Source organism: Sceloporus occidentalis, unplaced genomic scaffold, assembly GCF_023333645.1.
Source record: "Sceloporus occidentalis isolate IW3139 unplaced genomic scaffold, rSceOcc1.0.p SCAF_1, whole genome shotgun sequence".
Lineage (NCBI taxonomy): Eukaryota > Metazoa > Chordata > Lepidosauria > Squamata > Phrynosomatidae > Sceloporus > Sceloporus occidentalis.
This window is the reverse complement of record NW_028316981.1, coordinates 210,775,176-210,800,254: the sequence shown is the minus strand read 5'-3', so window position 1 is coordinate 210,800,254 and position 25,079 is coordinate 210,775,176. Positions and strand designations below refer to the sequence as shown.

Below are 25,079 nucleotides of genomic sequence, written 5' to 3'. Positions count from 1 at the left end.
TGGATTAGTTTATGGAGATGCTATTGTAGTAAACTTTAATGTAGCTATATTCCCTTTCTTTGAGTTTAAAATGTAAGGAAATATGGTGATGTATCATAGCAAAACGCTGTGCATGGTAGGAAGAGATTACACAAGAATGGAGTGCTTAATTTCCACAAGAACATTCGGAAGTTACATTTTCTGGGTTCAAGAAGACAAGAAGATCATTATGACAAGACAAGAACTTGAAGACAAGAAGATCATTATGACAAGACAAGAACTTGAAACTTTATTTGAAATTTTGTCAAAATTTGAAGTACTATCTACTTGATTTCTGTACTTTTTATTGTAAAATTTAATAAAGATTATTAAAAAAATTTTTTTTAAGTAAGTGGTTTTAAAAGTGTATGGCTGTATTTAACTCTGCTATTTTTGCTGTGACTGTGGGAGGCTGAACCACTGGATAAGTAGGTGCTGGAAGTCCAATGTAACAACAAAGACCAAAAAAGACTGTGCACACTATCAACCTCAGGCAGCTTGGCAATGGTTGAAGGACTACAAAGTGAGCCTGCCTGTTTACCTAATCCAGAAAGTGAGACCTTCATCATCACCCAATTGTCCTGCATGCCTCCAGATGTTAGGAATGACGGACAGGTAGTCCTTACCTATGACACCCAGACTACAAAATTGGCACTCTAGCTAGGTTACAATTGTTCTGAATTTTAAACAGCTTTAAATGACTGGCAGTTTGCAAATTCTTCTGTGCTGTTTATGACCATTTAATTATATTCACTTGTGTTTTTGCACGCTTTTATTCTTTAAATCTGAATTAACTAAATTATATTTTATACAATTTGGTCAGCTTTTAGGTGACCCCACAGATATGCAAGATACAACATATTTACAGAAAGATCCCCCCTCCCCCAAACATACTCTGTAAAGTTTTAAAAGAATGTTACAACCAAAATTTGCATGCTCTTTACCTAAAAAGTGAAATGGAGGTCATAGGCACTTATGGGTGAGGAGAATCTTTGCCTAACAATTTTAAAATTAAAACATGAGCAACTAGCAAAAGCATCATGTGAAAAACCTGTGAAAAACAACAACATGCCAAGCTAACAGAGCTGTAATGGAAAACTAAATAAAATGGGGAGATGGACAGAACCCTTCAATAGTTGGATATTTTTTCCAGACAAGTGTTCCCATGCTACTGCGCTTGATCGAATGAAGCGGGGGGGGGGGGGGATTTCTCTGTGTGTACATTTCTGTGCATGGAGAATCAGAATCATCCAAGGAGGGAGATTAATTTTTAGGAAGGTTTTATTTTCTAGACAGGTCTGCTTCATGTCCTGTAGAAGCCTAGCACTGCACAGAGGTTACAAATAATGTAATGTTCTAGGGGTGGGTTTTATTGCTGTCAGAAGGGTGGCAAAATTATCTATTCTAGGATAACTCTTCCAAACTTGTGGAAGCTTGTAGGATAATTTAATTTATGCTCCAAACACCTCTGGGTCAGATTATTGTAATTTATTCTACGTGGGACTGTCCTTAAAGACGCAACAGAAGCTTCAAATGGTATGTTGTGCAAGGCCCTGATTAAATCTGTGAGATAAATGACATTGAACTTCAGTTCCTAACAATTTTTTTGTGGCCAACAATCCAAGCCAGTAAATTGCTGCTTCCCTTGCATGTGTCTGCCCAAGACTTTGCTCCACCTTATAGTTCCTTTTCCAGGTCTTCATGCCTTTCAAGCTGAAACAGATGGATATTAGAAAGAGACCTCAAATTTGAGACCTAAAGAAAGGCAGAGTTCAAGGGCTCTGCTTATAAGGACTTCTTTACGGTTGCTAATTATCTTTACAACTTGTGCTGATACTCTTTTAAAACCTTTACTGTTTTTATGGCAGCTTTACTTATTGCAAGCTGTCTTGGTTATTTTCATGGAAAGGCTGTGTATAAACACTAAAGTAAAACAAAACTATGTAAAGTTAAAACCGTACATCTAGGTCATATATACTGAAAAGCTTTTGACTATATAATCAGGGCAGCAATAGCTTGAGGGTCAAGGTAGATGAACAGTGGTACTGCTTTGTTAAAACTGCTGGTCTGCACTTTCAGGTGCTACATCTCATACAGAAGATATTTCTCATGTAATTCAGGACTGATTGCTTATGATGTCTGTTTTGCAGAACATGGAGAGGATATTTAGGCACAGATATGCTCACCCTATGAGCTGGTAACAATATAGGATCGGCTTATCCAGTTTCAAACTCATGAGCAAGCCATGGTAGCCAGGATTGGAAATGGGTTACAGGTGCCCACTGTACTCATGGTGAAGGTTTATTCAAGTTTGTGTTTAAATGGGTGAGCCATCAAAACACTAACATGTAAATGTAATATTTAAATATACCCCCAGTATTTACAACATGCAAACACTTGATCCAATACTACCAACATTCCAAAAAGCGGCCCTCCCCTTCTACCATTTAGCTATAATATGATTTAGTCCACTGCGACTCCTTACCTGCATTCAGAGACCTCCCACTGACTCCTGAAGGACTGTTTCCCCCTCCCATCTAGGCATGAATACAAGCATCACAAGGGAAGGGAATACAGAGAAATACAGTGCATGTCTCCATGCTCTTCATCTTCATTCAGCTTATGGGAATTCTTACCCTGGGTGTAATATGCCTGCATGGGCTGGATTCTTATTTATGTTTTAGTTTATTGCTAAAATCATTAGGGAAAACACTGTCTTCGAATTACTTCCTTTGTCTCCTAGCCAAGAGAATCATTCTGACTGTTAAGTGCATTGTCCCTTTCTAATCCCTCAATACAGGATACATATTTTGAAGAAGTCAGCAAATTATGATCCCTGGGACAAAACTACCCTCTGCAGATTTGTAGGGAAAAGGGTTGTTTTGTCATTCTCTCCTCCCCCCCCCCCCCCTGCTCCCTCTCTTTCTCAATCTCAAACATACAGACACAAACACATACTATTTCTCAAAATGCACCTCAATACCACAAGTATGTCTAACCCCAGAGTTGCAAAGCTGACAACTAACAATGACAGAATAAACTGTTGTGTTAATAGACAAATCGAAATATTGCATTTACCTTTGGGGAAGGACAATTTTTTGATAAGTGACCTCGTTTATCACAATTTCTGCAAGTGACATTTTTGTCTGTCATGTAGTATCTATTGTGACGCCGCACTGCAACATAGTTGCCGATTTGTGCCTAAAGAAACAGAAAGAAAATTATTGGAAGTTCATAGATTATTGCGCTGTCATCTTTGATTTTCACAGTTGTCAAGACTATTGTGTAGCATCAAAAATCCAGTTGTGTGGGTTTTTTAATAATTGTGAAAACAAAATTCATCTAAATTCCTAGCCTTACATTCCTTAACAACAGAGACTCTTAGGATTTTTTGTTTTTTCTTTCATAATGTCAACTTTAGACAGCACTCTTTTTTTTACTAAATACTAAAATTAATACTAGAATTAATTGCAAAGTAAGCTTAATATATAAATAAATTCATGAGACAGAATCTGTTAAAAGACCTTTAACATAGGTGAACATTGTAGATAAAAATATTAAGGAAATATCAGTAAAATTGTAAAATCCATGTTGTTGATCTCTAAATTCTTCCAAAAAATATGAATGTGCCTTAACATGCTGAAAACATATCTATCTATCTATCTATCTATCTATCTATCTATCTATCTATCTATCTATCTAAAAGGAAAATACATGAAACAAGAGGTTAAAACAAGTTCACTTTCTTAAGACTGTTTTTTTTATAATCATCTGAAATATGATTTTGCAGAGAGAAACAGTGACTCCTTATTTATTTGGCTGCTGCAGTCTAGTCAATGGTAATAATGGACACCTACTGTCTTCCTAATACAGAAGAGTACAGTTGATAGTGACCATGTTATTCAATTAGAGCAGCACATACTGCGCAGCTATTTGCGGCTAGAGCTAAAGGTCAAGTAAATGTGTGCATAGATGTAAAAGGCAACTGGTGTGTGAGTTGACACACAAGAGTAATAAGAAATCTGAACATAAGAACTATAGACCTCAAACTGTGTAATATTAGAAACATAAGGAAGTATAAAAGGAAGCAATCTCTGGAAAAGGAATGAACAGAAATTCAAGGTAACATAGTAAAATTCAATTCTGATTTTTGTTGGGGAGCAATCTTACTTGGCTTCATTTATTTTTCCTCTGAGTTCTGGATACCATTTTCAATGGTGACTAAGGCAAAATTATCACTATTTTTCTTTGTGGAAAAATAGTTTTATTTCATTAAATAAAGGCTTTCCCCCAAAAGATCATGGAATTCCCACAACAGATTAAGATGAATTGTAAAACATTTTAACAGCTTTTGGATATGGTCTCATGTTTGGCCCATTCTTCTCTTACACCCTTCATAAAATTTGCAGGAAATGGAGTATATGATTTGGAAGCTGCCTTGAATCACGTTTTGGAAGAAAGCTGTGATATACCATATATATTCAACTATAAGATGATCTCACATATAAATTGTGATTTGGGGACCATAGTTATGGAGTTTGATATGACCCATGAAAAAGTCCAGGGTAAAACTTAGGGACATGTAACAAAGGATCTAAAGAATGAAGCAAAGTAAAACAATGTCAAGGAGCTTAAAAAAATTCAGCAGATACAACTGTTTGTGATCACACTAAAAGCTGGATGGACGAGAGAGTAGAGGAATGGGGTGCTTCCAGGACAGATTACATTCTTGCCTTTCATCTACAGTACTTACATTGACCTGTGGATAAATCGACTCAGTTTTTTGGGGGGGCAATTTTTTTCTACACATATACATGAGTATATACAGTAAAAAACAAACACAAATAAATAAATGGCCAGACTTGGGGGGTAAATCCCATTTCCCTTGAGGAAAGCCAGGATCCTCAAGCTTTGCTTGATCAGAAGTACCATTAAACTCCAGTGTCTTAATTGCCTTACACAATAACACACAAAGATCATCAAACTGAAAAAGTCTAGCAGATGAAGGAGCTGCTGAAGAGCCCTCAATCTCTTCTTCCTCCAGCTCAAATACCTGAAGGTGACTGTGAAGCCAGATCACATTTCTGTTCTGAGGAATGAGTCATGATAACTATTTTCCTTTTCTTTGCTTTACTAGAAGCAGCTTGGTTACCAGAAACAGCAGGCCTTTTCCCTTCTGCCTCGCTCTCCTTACTTAAAATGGCCACCGCACCTTCAGCATCTAGCATCACCCCTTCCTTTAAAAGGTGAGCACAATTTTCTGATGTTGTCAGCACTGATGATAGGGGAAAGGGGCAGGAGGGAGAAAATTCAGGTGTTTACAGTAAGTAGAGTGGAGGTATTTTGATATCATAGTGAGTTCAGAAAAGGGGCTATTCCTATAGTATGGATGTGGAGACAACAATGGCACTTTACAGAGCGCCCAAAAAGGTGCTCTGCCAGCGCCCATGATTGCTGCGCCAAGGAACCGCAGCGGACAAACCGCGCGATTCCCTGGCGCAGCAAAAAGAAGCCGCAAAAAGCGGGTTCTTTTTGCAGCGTGGTAATGATGGCGCAAGGCACCAATGGCACACTTGTGGCGTCATTTCTGCGTCGCGACGTGCAGATGCTAAGTGCCTGCGACGTCAAAATGGCGGCACCCGTGTGTATAGGGCACCGCCGTTTTGTACGTGCTCGGCATGTACTAACTCTAGTATGTGCCGAGCACATACTTTTTGGCGGCGTGGAACCCGCCAATATTTGGCTGACTGAGCCCCATTTGAACCAAGTCCATCACTCATGCACCTGACGCTCAAAAATTCAACTACAGTTCAACAAATTAAAATGGGGGAAAGGAACAACGTAGGATTTCTGAATTTCTGTAAGCTAGAATACAGGTCGCCCACACGGAAACCCGTACAGGAAAGGGTTCAATAAAACAGGCAACAAATTAAGGACATCAAATAGCAAATAATAGTAATGCAATGCCTGGGAACGTTTCTCTGAACAGGGTGGTATTCAACTCAGTTTTGAAACTGAAACTGAAGTGATGAGCCATGTTTCTGTGGGGGAAGGTGGTTCCAGGAGTGAGGGGCAGCAAGTGAAAAGGGACGAATCCGGGATGGGGCAGTGAAAATCCTGGGCTGAGACAGCAGACCTTCACTACCAGAACGGAGGGTCTGAGCAGGAAGGTGAGGGGAAAGAAGGTCTGATAAATAAGGAGGGGCCAGCCCATGGAGGGCTTTAAAAGTCAGCAACAGGAATTTATACTAAGTCCTTGTCATACCCCAAGAGCTCACTTGCCATTTGTATTACTGAACCATTTGTTCTGCAGGTACTCTGCTAACAGTGCATGCTGGTTTTGAATTTCACCCTGGTTTGTGCCCATGGATCAGAGGTGGTGGTAAAGATATATAGATGCCCCCTGTTTACTTTAAGGTGCTAAGCAATTTTTTAAGAACAGACTACTTTTATATGTAAGAATGTGATTAGGATATGTCTTTGGTCCAGGTTTATTTTTAATAAGTTTTTTTTCAAGACCCAAAAAGCACCATTAAAAAAATGGACATGACAGGATGGCTTAAGGGCAACTGCCAGTGAAAATACCCTCTTTCCTTTGATGCATATTCCATAGTCCATTCACATACAAAAACAAACACATTTGTCTAAAGTGAGGGTGGTGCTTTCTTTGAACTTACTAAAATATTCTACTATAAACAAATCTTAATTAAGAGCACAGATACAAGAGATAAAGCTACATTTCTTATTTTACACTTCAGTAGTTTTTTTTTTTTTCATTTTTCTAATAACATTGTAGACACATAAACCCACAGTTAGGCATGATCTAAATCCACTCATAGTCTGACGTCTTCTTAAATACACAACTAAAATAGCCATGTTTATTCTCAATGAAAGATGCCAGAGACTCTAATGACAGATCTTGATTTTAAAAATCCTATCTATCCCTACTACTCAGTTAATCTGTGCTATTCATTTTCTAGCTTTTTCATAATTATACCGGAAATGAGCATGGAGAATGAAATTTAATATCTTAACAAAAGTCAGGAGCATACACATATCGCACACACATCTAAAAACAAACTATAGACTGTTTTAACAAGTCTTCTGCATGAAGATTTGGAAGACATATTGATAATCTTATAGTTTGTTTATACATACTGGAATAACTTACCTCTAAGTCTTTATTACTGATGGCCCAGCCTGTTCCATCTTCTGAAAAAGAGACACACTGTTAGCTGTCTTGATAATTTTTATTATGAAGAGGTGGGATATAATGTAATAACAGCACACAAGCAGATGTGACTAGTATTTATATAAAATGGTTTGCAGTGGGAAAATATGCACTAAAGGTTTTATAGAGCTGATTTCACCTCCTTTATTCTAATAATTACATATGGTATAAATCATTAATATTGCAAATGGTCATAGGGAAATAAAGCAGAGATCAGATTTCATGTAGCTTGTCCAGGCAGTTTGCTCATCTGAACAAATACTGTAAAAGCAATTTACAGATTGTAGAGACTGAATTCTATTTTTGAACAGTGCTTCTGCTATTTCATTGCACTAGAATGCACATAGACAATGAGGAAAATATTTACCCAATGCATTTTCAATCAGTTTGAGGAATTCTTGGGAACATTCTTACCTATAACACAGGCACATAACACTTTATATGTTGGGGTTTTTTTTTTTAAATGTACACCTATTTACCACACCAATTTTCAAATCTAGCCTGTTATGTCCTGGACAGATAGACAGGACAAATGTGCAGCTCCAGCTCCAAAGGCCTATTACCAACATCCTGCACCTGAGTGGCTCATTAAACTACGTTTCAGTGGCCACTGATGTTAGAAAAAGAAGAAATAAGAGGTGCCTAATTCTGTGTATCGAGCCCATCTCTGATTATCTGGTTCCTGGCAGGACAATTCCCTGGGTCCTGAGTACTGATTTGGAATTCCTAAGTTGCAGGTGAGTTGGTATTAATCATACCATCTTCTCTTTTCATTCCCATAAAACTATAGTTTTTATTTGAGACTACCCAAAACAAAGCCTATAAAGAACAAATAGTATCTGAAAGCACCTTTTACATTCTACATTAAGATACAGTTTTATAATTATGTCACTGTGTACACAACATCTTGTCTCTTGATTAATAGATCCAGTCCGGAACAAAAGGAAAAATCTTCCTAAGTGGTTAACACAACTAACTCCTAGAAATCTGCTTATCTTCCCTTGAAGAAACATCAGTGAGCAACTTTCAGTGGTGGTAATGAATGAATATACAGACTTTCAAGTTACAAAAGATTCTCCTACAGCGAGGAGAAAAAATAAGAGCCCTGTTGAACTTTTTATTTTTAGATTTATATAATACCCTTTCAGGCACTTCCATCACTAGGTAGCATAGGATAAAATTATAACCAGCTGTCAAATTGACCATGCTTGTGTTAATATGTAGAGGGGTTATGCAGATTGGAAGAAAGTACATTCGGCCCTCTGTATCCATGTATTTAGTATCCACAGATTTAACCACCCATTGCTTGACAATATTACCAAAACAAAGCCTCAAAAAGCAAACCTTGGTTCTGTCATTTTATATAACAGTCACCATTTTACTAAGCCACTGAAGATGGGAATTGAGCAACTACAGATTTTGGATTCCACAGGGGCTCCTGGAACAAAACCCCAGCAGATACCAGGGGCCCACTGTATAATATAGGTAAAGGTGGTCTTTCAGATAAACCAACTCCAAACCATTTAGGGCTTAACAGATTCACACTAGCACCTTGAACTGAAATCAGAAATGCATTGCTAACCATGCAGATGGTGTAAAAATGATGTGATGTGTTTAGAACTCCTCCTTCCACTAAAATTCACCATGTGAAGCTTCCAAACCAAGAGAGAACCCTCATTTGCAGTACATAGCAGTAGTCAAGTCTGGGTATAATTGCTGTGTGGATCAAATAAAAGCCTATTTCATCCAGCAAACTGTTCCCAAAGTAGCCAACCAGATGTCATTTCACAGGTAAGGCAGCCCTACCCAATGGTTGTTCCACAGCAACTGGTATTCAGAGAAATTCTGCCTACAATCTTATGTGTCTAATATAGCCAACACACTAGTAGCCATTAAGAGGCTTAACCTCTCTCTAATTTCATTCTAGAAACTGATGGTCAACATCAATTCTTGAATAAGTAAATTTCATGTATTGTTCATTTCATTTTGTCTGTCTTCAGTTCTCTCATAATTCAGCTTCATTAACTACCTTTGATTTTAGTATTAGTGGGAGAGAGTAATAACTTGTATATCCAATGTTGCATAATAAAAAATTGAAGGAAGCCATTTCTTATCTACACAGCAAGCAAGGATTTTAACTAAAGCAGATGCTTTACTCATTTTAGACACAATTGTAATTACTTTTGTTCTATAAACAGCTACTTTTTTATTCTGCCACATTAAAAGTTCTGTGTAATTTAGAAATCTATGTATACTTTCCACAAAAAACTGTTAAGCCAAGGACCTGTTTGGAAGAAACATGGCAACAATGTTATATACCTAAGTGATTAGCTAAAAAAATGTTGTAATACTGAATATAGATGACTCTTCTTTTCGTAACATAGTTTGTTTAGCCTTCTCCTAATGAAGTATGCTTTCCACGTCTTTCATCATGCTATTCTTGACTTTATTCCAATATTTATATTTTCCTTGAAAGGGGTTCATTTAATTTAAATAGGTGGCACAAGGCAGAAAAATGCTCCTATTTCTTGACTTTTCCATGCCATACCTGTGTCAAAACATGTAAATTAAAACATTCATTTTACCAACACCAGCTGATCAGTTCTTTGCATAGGACTTGTCTTATTTTTATAGCAATTGCATACTGTTGAAAAATGCTCAGTTTATCATCAACAATGGTCTTGACTGCACAGTTATTCAGTTCTTCCACATTTCATGATCTGCATTTTATTTTGTAACTCTGTTTGATCTTCAGTGGAATTAATTTTGTGGCTTATAGGCCAGTTCTCTAAACTATTAAGTTCATTCCAATCTAAAACCCTATCCTCCAAAGCATTTACAATCAAATTTTACTAGTTTACTTGTGAGAATGTCATGTGGAACTGTGTCAAAAGCACTGCTAAATTTGATTATGCTGAAGATTATATGTATTGCATTCCCTTTATCCACTAAACCACTTACCTTATAAAAGATGGAGATTAGTCTGAACTGGCATGTTATTTCTTAAATTCACGTTACGTACTAGCAATCATCTCTGATTTTTTTTTACCAGACACATCTTGCAAAGTAGGAAACACATTGTCTTAAGGGATTTTAGCAGGCTAAGAATGTAACGGCCCAAGGGGAAGATTCTATGGGGTTGCCCACATCTGCCACCCCAAACCAAAAATAAAATAAAATAAAATAATGGTTTAAACAATATGTCAAGACTGAATGCTTGTGAACTTGATAAGATCACAGCAGACATGAGAAAACTAAATTTGCTAATGGATAACTAATATGCATTAATTCCCCAATAAATACTTTGTCTGCATACTTTGGTTTCAAAGAGAATCCCAGGCAAATTGATGCAAGCCCACATGTGACCTTTTCATGCATTAATGGTGGCTTTTACAATTTTCCCTTTAATACAAAAATATTAAGTAGGAATGTCTAGTCTATGAAGCTTGCTTAAACATGGCTGTATGTGTTGGATCCTGAATCCATTTCAAGGGCTTTTTTGTACCAATTGTTGTTGATCTTAAAATTTAATTATCCATTAATGCTACACAATTCAATTACACATTAAAAGCTCAGCTTTGTAAACAGATATTATTGTTGTCATTATTTGTTACCTGCCTCTCCCTATGGAGAGGAATAAGAGAAGATATTTAGAGGGGAGCAGGAAAAATGATTATCGTAATTCAACCCCAGAAACTGACAGCAAAGAACCAAATGATGGTCTTTATTCTAGAATAATTGTTGTTGTGTGTTTTTAACTCACTTCTGATTTATGGCAATCCTAAAGTGACTTATGATGATCCTAAATTGATTTGTGGCAATCCTAAAGTGAAAACAAGGTTTTCCTGACAGATTTGTTCAGAGGAGATTTTGCCTTTGCCTTCCTCTGAAGCTGAGAGAATGTGACTTGCCCAAGGTCACCCAATGGGTTCCTATGGCCAAGCGGACGTTTGAACCCTGGTGTCCAGATTTGCAGTCCAGTGCTCTAACCACTACACCATGTTGGATCTCACCCTGCTTTATTTACCCTGGAATAAAAAGTATAATCTGGTTTAAAATGCATTAATTAAACAACACACAACTGAACTTTGTATCAAGACAAGCATTAATTAAGGAACTCATGTAAGAGCTCTACTGACGTACTTCACAGGCTTCCTTGACAAAGGAGAATGTTTGGCCCATAACATCCCCACACCCACGCACACATTTACTGGATTACCATGAAAGCAGACAGTACTCTATGACCCAAAATCTAGTGCACTGGATCTGGAACTGTGCAGAGCAGGATTCCATGAAGTGGGTGATACTGTAGACATATGGAGAGAGATGACAATCTGCTCCAGAGGGTAATGAGGCTTTGCAGAGGAAGGAGCTGGGGGAGGGAGAAGGGGGAAGGGGGAAGAAGGAATTAGCAAAAATCACTGTCTCTCCCCCTCTTCTCCAGTGGGGATGCCCTACTGGCTCCTGGTGGTTTCCTCTGTAAACAGAAGGAAGAAGGTCCAATCTAGCGAATCTAACCCATTTATGGAAAATCAGGATGAAGAAACAGCCATCAGACCTTTATAAAAAAATAATAACAAAAAAAAATTATTTTCAAGATAAAGCATCAGACATTCTGAGGTGATGGAAAGACTTCTGGAGAAAACTGGGATCATTTTTTAAAATCATAAAAGGCATTCAAAACTCCTGTTATACACTTAAAGGCTTTCTTATTGACTGATGAGTGAGAAGATCATTTATAATACAAGAAGAATCCTGGTGATGGAATGGATTATTTGTCAGTATCCCATAAAAGTGGAAGAGATCTGAAGAGACGCCCCCCCCAAGGAATTATTTAACAGAGTTTTTGACAGAACCATTTTAGCAAAGCAACAAACTTACTCCCCACAGCAACACACTGTATGTCTCTGCTTATTTGATATTAATGACCCTCCATTATAGGATTTTGGTAAATTCATCCTTAAATAACATTATCTCAGACCAAGCCTACCAGAGTATTATCATGAAAAAAACATTTCTCAGTTCATGGGAAATGTGTTTCAAATTTAGAAATACTGATTCAGACCATAATTACTTTGGTTAAATTTCAAAAACAGGAAAAAAATGCAAGACAAAACATATGTTAATTTCAGTCTAAAATATAGTTAATTCCAGGCTAAGATGAAACCATCAGTAACATCAGAGCAGACATTAGCTCTCACAAGAAGAGTCATTTGGAAGCTAGAAGGTATGAAATGGTATTTTTAATCTTTTAAAAGTATGTCCTTTTGGAAGGCATGATACATTAATCCTGCATTCAGGAATTAAGATTATTTAAACCAAATGGATACAAGTGATTATTTAATTTCAAGAAACTTAGTTCAGGTACAAACAGATTGTCATGTACTGGAGCACATGCACATGCTTTTAGTATGTTAACCTCTTTATGATTTTGGGGAATTTGTTAGTTACTTAGTACCCATCATGATGCTCTTTTTAGTCTGTTCTTTTCCACAGTGTAAGATTATCTCTGAGAACTGAAAAATAAAACAAAACTGTTTTCACCAAAATTACATATATGTTTAAGATTACAGAATCCTACAAAGGAGTGCAGCATGATCTTTCTTTTTTAAAAAATGCATGCAAAAGGCAAAAGCTTTTTCCTTGTTTCCCCTTTGGTTTTCATCTCTTTTTTTGTAATTTCCTCTTACAATATGACTTTCCATAATTTATGTCATATTCACAGTTAGTAATGTTAATACACAAATGTCAATTGTTCGTGGTTTTCAAAGCTTAGAGCAACATTTAGAGAACAAAGTAGGTTTCTCTCTCTTTCTTGGTGGGTACAAGTATAGGGACCACAGGAACAGTTAAATTCATGGCATGGTTGGTCTACCACACAGTCGGGGGAATTCTTTAAATAGAGCCTGTCACTCTCTTTGCCCATCAATGGGATTTCCTTCTCAAACTGCTGATTCGTTCAGGTACACAACAGAGGAAATTTCAGTTAACCTTTGTTTCACCCCAGGGAAAAATCTGTCTGAGAAGTATAAAATGAATAGATTAAAAAAAATAAATAAGTAGCTGGGCTTCAATGCTATTCTTTTTAGAGTTCAGAGCAGTCAAACAGAAAAAAAAAAGAATGTTTTCTTTCCAATGGAGAATAAATGATATAATATGCAATTTAGAATCTCAGTTGTCTTTTTGCGCTCAATTCATAAAAATATAAAGCCCAACCAAAACAGAACTATTCTTTTTCATGTAAGATCCCTCCTTTCAAACCTTTTCCTTGTGGTTTATTCTCCGCGTTATCAAGAGAGAATGGGATTTTTAAAAACAAATAATCCACCGACTTTTCTAAGAGAAGGACCACCTGGTGAGGGCAGAGGGCCCTTGACTAGTCATGGGGAATTAGTTTCTGGTCTCAACAGCACAGGAGCAAAGTAAATTTTAACAGAAAATATCAGCAGGATGCTGAAGCAGAGGACTGCCTAACTGGCATAACGATCAGTATCAGATACATGTTGAGAGGAGGAGCTACTATAAAAGGGAAATTGGGCAGAGCCAGATATCTGTTGTACCTCCACATCATTTTTCTCCTAGCCTTCAAGCTATCCCTCTAAAAAATCTATAACTTGCACTATTTCTTACCAATATTAGGTTGGCAGCAAATAACTTCACTATTATTCAATTCTAGTGGTAGCTACCTACCAACCAACCAATCAAAAATATATTCCCATATCATGCGGCTGGACTGGTAATTTGGGATCCTAGGGGGCTAGAGCAGATGGGCACGAAAGAGTGGCCTGAGTCCACTCCGGCCAGAAGCAGGTCAGAACTCCTTCCCTGTCCACGCCGACTGGTATCGCCAGGAGTTAGATTATCCCAGCTTCTTTTTGCTCCAGTCCTAAGGACCAGGGCACAGCTTCAGGCCACTTTGGAGGCATGTGTCGTTTAATCAGTACACCTCCAAAGCAGTTGGAAGCTGCTTCAATTGGCCTTGTCTGCTTCCCACCTAGGTCAGTCTATCCTCTTTTTTGGGAACGCACTAAAATCTATTCACATACTGCACATAATAGATTCCCTAGGTGCTGACGATGTACCTGGTCTTGAGGACTTAACCAGTACTAGGTGGCTTCAACAAGACAAACTTGTCTAAAACAACTCAAGATTTTTGGGGAGTGATAACTACACCAGCCCTGTGCCAGAACAACCTAATTGGATTTCTGGTTTTGCACTGGCTGTGATACAGATAATCTGAAAATGGGAGGTGATGCTGCCTGGACAGTTTTGTGATATGATAAATTATGAGTATCTCCCCCCGCCATTTCATTAACAGAGTGTCTCTAGTACAAACGCATGCTGATCTCCAAAGGAACTATAGCAAACAGTGACAATAAAACAACTCTGATTCAAATGGAATGCCTTGTCTCCCTCAGTACGGGAATGAAGAAACATATTTTACCTCATGTGGCAACAACACTGATGTCCCAGCAAAATACAAAACATATTCTTGGTTTTAATCAAATAGTACAGATCCAGTTTATTTAATATCTTTATAGTCTACTCTTCCTCTAAACAACTCAGCAACAAGCTACAAAAACCATGCAAACATCTAGAATAATAAAAGGGAATGCTTGAATATCTGTGGCAATCACAATTCTTTGGATACTATAGTGTGTGTGTGTGTGTGTGTGTGTGTAAACATAAACAGTTTTCAGTTGCCATCCAAGTTGGAATGCCAAGTTTCAAGTGGAAATTCCAAAAAGAGAGGTCACCGAAAAAGGGTTCCAGGATCACTTGCTCAGCAATCATCATACAAATTCACTCTGCACCACACAAACCACACCTGTCATTCCATCTTCATATACACTCCTAGACTTCTTCATATACAGTTCATATAAAATCTTCATATACACTCCTAGGACACACCCATTTCTGGAATATTTCTCATGATGTTCCAATGGGGGACATTGGGCATTGTGAGAAATATTCCAAAAATGGATGTGTGGGTGAGAAATGATGAACCTCTTTTGTAGCATTATGCAGAGGATTGGGGCAGTGCGAAGACATTGAGGCACTGCAGCCAAGATTCCTAAGACAGAAAAAACAACAAGAGTAAAACAGGAGAGGGCTCTCTGAGGTACTGCTGCTATGATTCCAGAAGTAAAAATAAACAGAAGGGAAACAGAAGGTCCCAGGGACCCATTTAGGGATAGTGGGTACAGATCTAGCTAGGTATTCTCAGCCAAAACAGTGCTGTTTGACATGGCATTCAGTGTTTGAAATTGCTATTTTAACTGTTTCAAAAGTGGATTCTAGCATTGTTTTTAGACCAATTTTAAGAGTTTTTAAAGAGTATTTTAATGCCTTTTAAAAATATTTTTACCTTTGTATTGCTTTAATTGGTTTGTATTTATTCTTCATCTTGGGAAGCTTTTGTGGGCTGGGCAAAACAGAAATACCGAAATAAATAAATAAATAAATAAAGCAATTTTGTAAATTTAGATCAGAGTTTATGAACTGGTTAAGAGAATAAAGCCAGTTCTCCTCTTCCCCAAGCTTGCCATCCACAGATTCTCCCCAATGATAGCATGTGTATGCCACTGCGCCAACACAGCCGCATGCACATCACGCTGTCCTTGGAAACAATGGGACCTGCGCTACCACAGATTTTGCTATCTGTGAAGAGGTGTGTCTGTGTGTCCATAACCTCATGGATATGAACAAGCTGACTATATATTGTAAAAGGAATGATTAGCACCTTCTCTCATCACTACCCTCCTCTTTTACTAAGGCTACACTTAGTAAAGCTGGGCTCCCACATCAGCAGAAAAAGATGTCTCTCAGGACAGGAATGCCAGATCGACAATCTGCTGTGCTATTTCAGTACACATCAGAAGTTAAAACTCTAGAAATATACAGTCAAAATAGTGCAACTAAAAAAAGAGGGATAGGAAAAAAGACTGCTTGATATTTCTAGACTATAAGTCATTCTTTCTCAGCCTCAGATGAAGGTAAAGACAAACCCCTTCTGAACAAATTCTGCCAAGAAAATCACAGGGTCGCCATAAATCAGAAATGGTTTGAAGGTACACAACAAGTGGAAGAACTGTGTCAGATACTACAGGATTCAAATCAGATGCCTTTTGAGGTACTGTATCTCTACTTGGTGAGAAGGAACCTAAGAAAGCAAGCTGCAACAGTAGCACCAGTGATCAGAAATTTCCTCCTACTCGAAATCACATAAAGCCAATCCTGTGTTAGTAGACAACTAAAATGCTATATGATTTGCAGTACTCCTCAGGCTGGACCAACACAGAGCTCAAATACAGAATATAGAGAATGTTGCATTTGGTTTTAATATTCCTAATCACCTAAAGGAGGCGCTATTTTAAGATGTAAGATGTAGTGCTGTTGGGCAGCCTCATCTTCCCAAATTCTACATAATACAATATATCAGCGGAAGGCTTCTATGTCATAGCCTTCAGTTCCTTCACACATTTCTTGCCTCCACATGAACAACAGACAGGCTGGCTATATTCCTAAGGCAGATGGATTTGGCTTTGTAGCCTCTACTTGCTGATCCCTAAATATATTCATTTTTGTATTTTTAATTTCTACCCCCTTATCCTACTTTCTTCTTCTCTTAAAGGAACGCATGGAGGGGGGCAGGTTTCAGTACAATTAAAATGATTCACTTTTGGCTTAGGTTTGGGTTGTAACTCATCAGTTGAAAGTCAACAGTCTGGATCACTAATCTCTAAGGAAGGATGTAAAATTTCTCTTTTGTGCCTTGGCTTGGCTTACCACATTCTTGGTTGTCTTCTCACACTTCCACACTACAATTAGCTATTTTCCATTTCTAAAAATTAATTAGAAAATGTCCATTAAATTTGCTCAAAGCAAAACTTACATGTAGAGCTGGATGCTTAAAAATCATAATCACAATCATAATATAGCAAGGCTATTGCTAAAATAAATCAACACTGGGGAAACAGAACACACAAATTTCTTTAAGGGTTGGATTTGTTATAGGAATTACTCACTAATTAGTCTCATGCTGGTTATCCCATTTTTGTTGTGCAGCAAATCAATTTCTTAGCTGTTTCCTTTGAAAGTTTGATATCCAAAAAGAGATATCCCTATTGAAAGGCCATCCATTACTCCACATGTTATTTCCTATGGATAGACAACCTTGTCCTTAGAGGGATTACCAGGATTTTAAAAAAATTAAATGGCTAGTTTATAACTAGAGAAAAGAAAGAAAATGTATAGAGCAGGTTAGAAAGGGATTGACTCTCCCGAGCAAAGGGATCTCACACCTTTCACAGCATATTCTTGTATGTAAGTCTTAAAAATGTATTTGAAACTATTGTGTTATTTTATGCCACAGTAACTAGTTCATTGTTTTTTTCAGAATGAATGCTGCACAAGAATATGCTTTTAAAATCTGTCGTCCTATAGTATTCTTTACACTTTTACTCCATTGCCAGCAAAATTCTGACAAATATTAAACTACTATACATGACTGAAATAGCTTCTCAGATACATAACTGTACTAGAAATTGCAAATGCTCCCTTGATGGTACTCCAATTAGAATATACAATGCACACAAAAAGGGCACTTTTAAAACTTTTGCCTTTAAAATAAATTGTAAAGTTATTTAAATTTATTGCATCTCAGAAAGCAAAGTTGTCCTACTGAAAGTAGATAATTATGTGGGTTTATCAAACCATAGCTATGATATCTGTAAATGACTGCTGGTATATCCTGTTTAAAAAAAGAGCAAACAATAGCCACTTCCTTGGAAAACATCCAAGTGTAAGAATGAAAGGAGGGGAGAATGAAGGGTAAATCATTACCCCCTTCTTTGCATGTTGCAAAGAAGTAAAAGAGGGTTGAACAGCTTAGCCAACCAGCTGAGACTTTTCTATAGCAAGGGAAATGCTTGGGAGTTTCGCGGATCCTTTGGGCACTGTGGCTTGTTTTAGTTTACATTTGGAGTAAAAACTGCCCTTGGCTAGCAGGAAGAATTGGAAGCTTGCAAAGCTTGGCTGAAAGCCATCTTAGCTTGCTCCCCCACTCCCTTGGGTTGCACTAAGAACAACTTGGTTACATTTGAGGATTGAATCTGTTGTTCTAGCGTGCATCTTATCTAGTCATATCATTCTGCATACATACGTTGAACTGTATGACACCATTAATTAATGAACTGAGCATATGTTTGCTTATACTTAAGAGCATGGGACTTTGGAATGCCAGATTCTTTTGATTTCAAGACAAATACAATTCCAGCTATGTGCTTAATTTCTCACAAATACACTTTAATCCCCTGTGTTTTCATTAAATAGACAGGTTTTGATAGTGATACTTGTTTTTCAGAAACAAGGACACAGTTATTTAATTTTTTTTTTAAAAAAATCAGCCAATGCATTAAATTCTCACAGAGCCATTTTCCTAATATATTTAGGAAATATATTAATACGTACACATTTTCTTAATATAAGTTTTCCACGTAGATGAAAACTTAATAAGCTAACCAAGAGGTTATTATTTTGCATGGTAACATCTCACTAATTAAACTCCATTTCGTTTGTCCATCTCCTCAAAGTGAAATAAATCAAAAGCATAGCTCAAAAACTACCGCTTGCACATGAACATCCAGATGCCAAGAGACCTAGAGCAATTCTCAGTTTAAGGTTTTCAAAGGCACAGACTAGTGATCACACGATACTGGTGATACTCTCTAGTTACCCTTGGCAACCCTTCTCAAGTGTAACGATGCTCTGCCCCTACAATAGCTCACTGGGCAGCTTTCTCTTCACTTAGCTGAATGCTTTGGGACCATCTGCGTCGGTAAGCATAAAAGGCCAGCTTGCCTGTGGGCCCGTCACTCTGAACACCACCTCTCTGACCCTGATTAAATACAACTTTCAATCCTTTTTGTCCTCCCTGTTGACTTCTCCTATTAAGGGAGCCCTTTGACAAAGAAAGCGGAAGAGTGGACTAACTGCCCCCAAGAAAGGTGATGTCTGATACTGCTCAACACAAGGATTAGCAAGCCAATACATAACAAAAGCAAGTTTGGGGGAGGAGGGAGGAAGGGGAAAAATGGTTTTAGCCAGGTCTTTGACTAATTCAGTACATACACAATTCAAAAAACCCAGCTTATACAAGAGGTGTGCTTTAGGAGAAAAACCTATTACCGGTTAACAATAATTTGGTGAAATACCTTTAACCACCCAACGTAAGGCCATGACATCAGGATGAATGCTACATTAAGTATCAACTCTTCAAGGAAAGCATTATTTTTTTCTTAAAATAAGAAGTCATTTGCTGCAGGAATAAATGTGATTAAAGGTGACAAAGCAGAAATTCAAATAAACATGCCAGCCACTTACATGATCAGATAACTGTAATAGGGACAAGAAATATGTGTAAAATTGGTAAGAATCCAAGTTAGTCCTTTAGTTCAGGAAGAAGGGTTGGGCCAGCTCAAAGGAATCCCTGACATTCTTTATTTATTTGGTCATTGCCTACCTAGTATCAAGGTACCACAGCACTGGCTACTTTTGAAACAGCCTTGGATTCAAAAGTAGAATTGCTTTAGGCAAGGGAGGAAGGATAAACTGTTTTTCACTCCTTAAATTCTGCTTCATCTTACTATTTTCACAATTTTCTAGAGACGGTTCAAATCTTGAGTCATGGGAGGGGAACCTACTGAAAGGCACAAAGTGAGCAAAGTTACCAGAATGGATTTTTATTATTTTATTATTAAATAACTAGCTCCCACATTATTACTGTTATTTTTATTCTTTTATTAGCAGACAACTAACTCCCATAGTATTACTGTTTCTTCAATGGGAGCATTCACAGAGGATGATGGCCCCAGAGAGAAAGTGATTCAGCATTTAAGATCATGGTCTATACATGTATGCTTACTGTATATACAGAAGACTGCAAGCCTCAGTTCCACACTGACCTTCAGTCTACATTATAAAACTGAAAAAAAGCACAAGTAGGGAACAACAACAAAATGCTGCATGCATGTTCGTTCCATGGGTGCCTCCCAAAAGCTTCTTTATCAGGCAGAAGGACAGCTGTCCAAACTAGGTGAAGTGAAGGCTACTTGGAGAGAGAGGAGGGGTGAGTGCATGGATGAGTCAAGTTCTTGCCCAGTCTTCCTTTTCTAAACACTCTATTATTCCATCCTTGCTTCCAGACCAATTTTCAGGTTTCCCCCTCTTGTTTATCAATCAGCAATCTGGATGGTTTCACAACTGGAGCTGAAAGGTATTCAAAGTTCACTGGACTGTGGGTTTCCCTCAACCTTAGAGACCCCTCTGCCTCTGAAGACCATGGAGCTTTTTGGAAAAAATTCAAGCTAATTCAAAATTACTTAACAGCAGTAAAAAAATAATAATTCAAAACTCTGACAATACTGCCACTTCTCCATTCTACCATTTTGGCTACAAAAAGCACCAAGCACTGAAAGGACTGATTTACAATTAGCATACAGGAACAGAGCTGACGTTTGATTTTGTATGACTTTTAATTTACAGAACTGCAGATGCACTATAATCTCTCTCTTAAAATAAATGCTCCTTAAATATGAAAATACCATTCCTGCAAATGTTAGCAAAAAATTCAAGCTATTTGTCAGGCCCATCATTTTAGAGGATAATAGAAGATCCCCTTCTCTTCTTTCTGTAAGCTTTGTTTATCATCGAACACAGTTCCTCTGATCCACCAAGCTCCTCAGGTTCTTTGCCTTTCAATAAATACGTACAAGGAAGGTATGGCATAACAGCAGAAATCTCAGAACTGACCTATATGCAGTCATCCCTCCATATCCACGATTTTTCATCCATGGATTCAAAAATCAATACATTCCAAAAAACAAACCTTGATTTTGCCATTTAATATAAGGAACGCCATTTTACTTTGCCATTGTATTTAAATGGACTTGAGCATCCACTTGTTTTGTTATCCACTGGGGTTCCTGGAACCAAACCCTAGTGGATACCAAGGGCCCACTGTGTATTAATTAGAACACCATTCCTACAGATACAACTCTTACTCTTAGATACCTAAAAATAAAATGTTCCCACCTATGGAAGGTAACAACTGGGGGTTGGGTAAATAATTTTACAGAACAACCAGAAGCATAGGAAACCTGTGGACATAAACAGATTGTTAGTGATCTCTCTATTATTCAGCATGTACCATGAACTCCAAACAAAATGGGGATATAAACATATTTTGAAGCTGAAGAAAAAGAACATAAAATCTTCTTTTTATATATAATATGAACAAATACGATTTAAGTATTTTCATGAATTTGCAAGTTACATATTGCTATTTCGAATTTATATCTTTTTGGAATATTTTCAAACTGTGGATACTCCGTGGATTAAAAAATCTGTGGCTATGGAGGACTGAGTGTAAATATTAATGTCTAGAGCAGAGTGGGACTCAAAGATTGCTGGACTGCAACTCCCTGCAGCCCTTGCCAGCACAACCAAGGCTGATAAATTTTGAGAGATGCAGTTTAAAAAAATATCTACAGTCCTGTGTGATTTGAACTCCCATTTTAGATGATACTCTAGAAGGTTTTGAATATTTCTTATTTCTTATAAGGTTTCTGTCCCTCAAAGTTTCTGCAATCCTAGGTTTTCACAAATGTGTTAAAATAATCTTTGGAGACTCTCTTCCAACTGTACCATCTGAGGTAAAACAGATGTTGAACAGAGAGTAGGGCTTTCTGCTTTTTTTTAATACTGTGACTTAGTGGTTTGAGTATTGGACTATGGCGGGTTACAGACCGCCCGTTTGGGGCGGCGTGCACCTGCCCCTTTCCCCGCTGTATCGGGGCCTCAGTGGTCAGAACGGCAGCCGCTGAGGCCCCGATCCGCCACTTTCCGGGCTGCGGGAATGCGGCAAAAGGCCCCTTCCCCGCAGCCTGGAAAGGGGTGTCCTTGGGGCTTCACGTCCCAAGGACACCCCGCGGCGGCGGGGAGGAGGAGAAAGGGGCCACTTGGCCCCTTTCTCCTCTGCGTCGTTGGCGCAGCCGTCTGAAGGCTGAGCCCAGCGACGCAAAGCCAAGAAGGAGCTCCAAAACGGAGCTCCTTGTGCTGCGTAAAGGGCGCTCTAAGCGCCCTTGTGCGGCACAAGGACGTCATGTCCGTGCCGCCTCGTTTGGAGGCGGAGCGTTCGTGACATCGTAATGGCGGCGGCCGTGTGGAATGGCCGCCGCCATTTTGTGCGTGCTCTGCACGTGCTCGGGTTGGGGGTGTCCGGAAAGGACGCCCCTTTCTAACCCTAGCATGCACTTTAAGGCCCGTCTGTAACGGGCCTATGACTCTGGAGACCAAGGTTCAATTCCAAGCTTGGCATGAAACTCATTGAGTGACCTTAGGCAAGTCACATGTTCTCAGCCTCAGATAAAGGCAATGACAAACCTTTCCTGAAGAAACTTGCCAAGAAAACCCCACGATAAGTTTGCCTTAGGGTCGCCATAGGTCAGAAAAAACTTGAAGACACACAACAACAAAAACAAAAACAACAGACTTGTGCTTTGTTAATAGAATTCATAAAGTCATCAGAAATTTTGAAAGTTTGCCTGGTGCCAGTGTACTCTTCTTTCTGGTGACACACCAAGACACGTTTATTTCCTTAAACACTTGAATATATTGTTATTTTAATATGCTGTTTATTACATTTTATTTTAATATATCATGTTTTAGAGGCAACAACAGATGCATTACCAAATAGCATGAAATAAACTTACACTTACAACTATTGTTTTTCCCTATCCCCTAACTGCATCTGTAAATAAGTTATCAATTCCTTAGCTTTTATTTTCTGGTTGCAGAGAATGACTTGATTTTTTCAGAGATCAGACAACAGGTGAAGTATAATACTGGTAGAATCCTTTATCTGAAATGCTTGGTACCAGAAGTGTTTGGGATTCTGAGTGTTGTTTTTTTAAACTGGAATATTGCATCTACATAACGAGAAATCGTGGAGGTGGGAGCCAAGTCTAAACATGACATTCATTTATGTTTTGTATACACCTTATACATATATCCTGAAGGAAATTTTATACATAATATTTTTAATAATTTTGTGCATGAAACAAAGTGTGTGTTCTCTTTAAATTATCAGAAAGCAAAGATGTTACTATTTCAGCCATCCATGTGGACAATTTTGAATTTTAAGTATTTTGGATTTCAGAATTCTGGTTAAGGGACAGTCAGATTCAAAGACTGGAAAGGGTGATGAACATGTTAAAAGCAGCAGCACATAAAGCTTGCAAATATATTCAATCAGAATAACTGCTAGATTTTTTCATCTTCTACAAGGCAATGGAAATAGTACTCAGTTGAAGTCTATGCCAAATATGGATCTATCACAGCAGTAACTCTAGTATTACCAGCTTCTAGCTTTATATAATTGTAAATTATCTCATTTTATTCAGAATCATTATAAAGGCAACTATAGTAGTTTAATGATAATATGCAAATATATGCAAATATAATCAATTAATCTATTAAAAACAGATGATCAATCAACTAAAAAAAACCTCATCATCAGACAGTCCTAAACACATTATAACACAAGAATTTCCCCCGCTCTTCCTGGCACAGGAATGGTATTTGCACAGGCATTTCTGCATGCATTTAGAGAGGAGCATAAAAGATTACACGGTTGCTTGCTTAAAGCATTATCCAAATTATTCTAAACAAAGTATTTATCATGGTCAAGTGGGAATGCAACCATAGATACTTTTTGAAACAAATATCACTTTGCAATAGGTGTAATATAACAGTGCAAACAGAACCATAGTTATATAGGCATGACCTTGGGTTCTTTAAGTAATTAAGATTTTTTTACAAGTTGGGACCCCCAAGAAATCAGAGTGAGATGGGGAGCACAGGACAGTTTCTTCCATTCTTTCTCTTGTTCTATTAATCCACACTCTTTCCAATTGTGTACATAATCAAATAACTTATAATTTTACATAAATACACTCCCATATACACAGTTACTTGCACAAGTGCAGGTACACAACCCCATGTATAGAACCAAGCACACACTTGTTGCCATTGTGCATATAATCACAATATACAGTAGAAAATAAACAAACACACACACACACACAGAGCTTTCCTGTGCTACACTGGAAGAGTTTAAAATGGGAATGGTTGCACAGTGGAAGGGGAGAACTGGCAAAACCTGTCTCTCTCCTTCCACTAGTTGGGATCTTCTGCTGGTTCTTCACTCTATCTACATATGGAAAAAGCACTTCTTTTTGCAGAAACCTCTTTAGGATCAGGAAAAGAGGAACAGGAAAACAAGTTCCACCTCAACATGAGGAAGAACTTCCTGATAGTAACAGCTGTTTGACAGTGGAGCACACTCCCTCAGAGAGTGGTGGAGTCTCCTTCATTGGAGGTTTTCAAACAGAGGCTGGATGGGCCTCTGTCACAAGGAGGCCTTTGATCGTGCATTCCTGCATGGCAGGGGGCTGGACTGGATGGCCCTTGGGGCCTCTGCCAACTCTTTGATTCTATAATTCTATGATACTACGATCCATGCCTATGGAAACAACTGTTGGAACAAGAAGAGAACTCTAAAAGGCATACAAAGACTTTGCTTTGGTAGACCATAGCTGATGGACACAAAACACGAAGACACATGATACCATCAACAGCACTTAGTATTCTGGGTCTATTGCTGTAAGGGGCATGATGGTCAGATGATAGGGCTGATTGTATTATTTATTTATTTGATTTATATGCTGTTTTTCCCCAGAACTTTGACTGAGGGTGGATCGTAGTGCCA

At 38.0% G+C, this 25,079-nt stretch overlaps 1 protein-coding gene across 2 annotated transcripts in view; it reads right to left on the bottom strand.

The window, feature by feature from the left end:
* The window catches only part of ZCCHC7 (zinc finger CCHC-type containing 7), a 162,268-nt gene that overhangs the window by 68,418 nt on the left and 68,771 nt on the right, over positions 1-25,079 (bottom strand). For both annotated transcript variants that reach the window (XM_089488735.1, XM_089488736.1), the window contains exons 3-4: positions 7,190-7,230; positions 3,097-3,219 (exon numbers count right to left, since the gene is read on the bottom strand). In XM_089488735.1, coding sequence (XP_089344861.1) covers positions 3,097-3,219; positions 7,190-7,230 — 164 coding nt within the window. The remainder of the gene's footprint in view (positions 1-3,096; positions 3,220-7,189; positions 7,231-25,079) is intronic.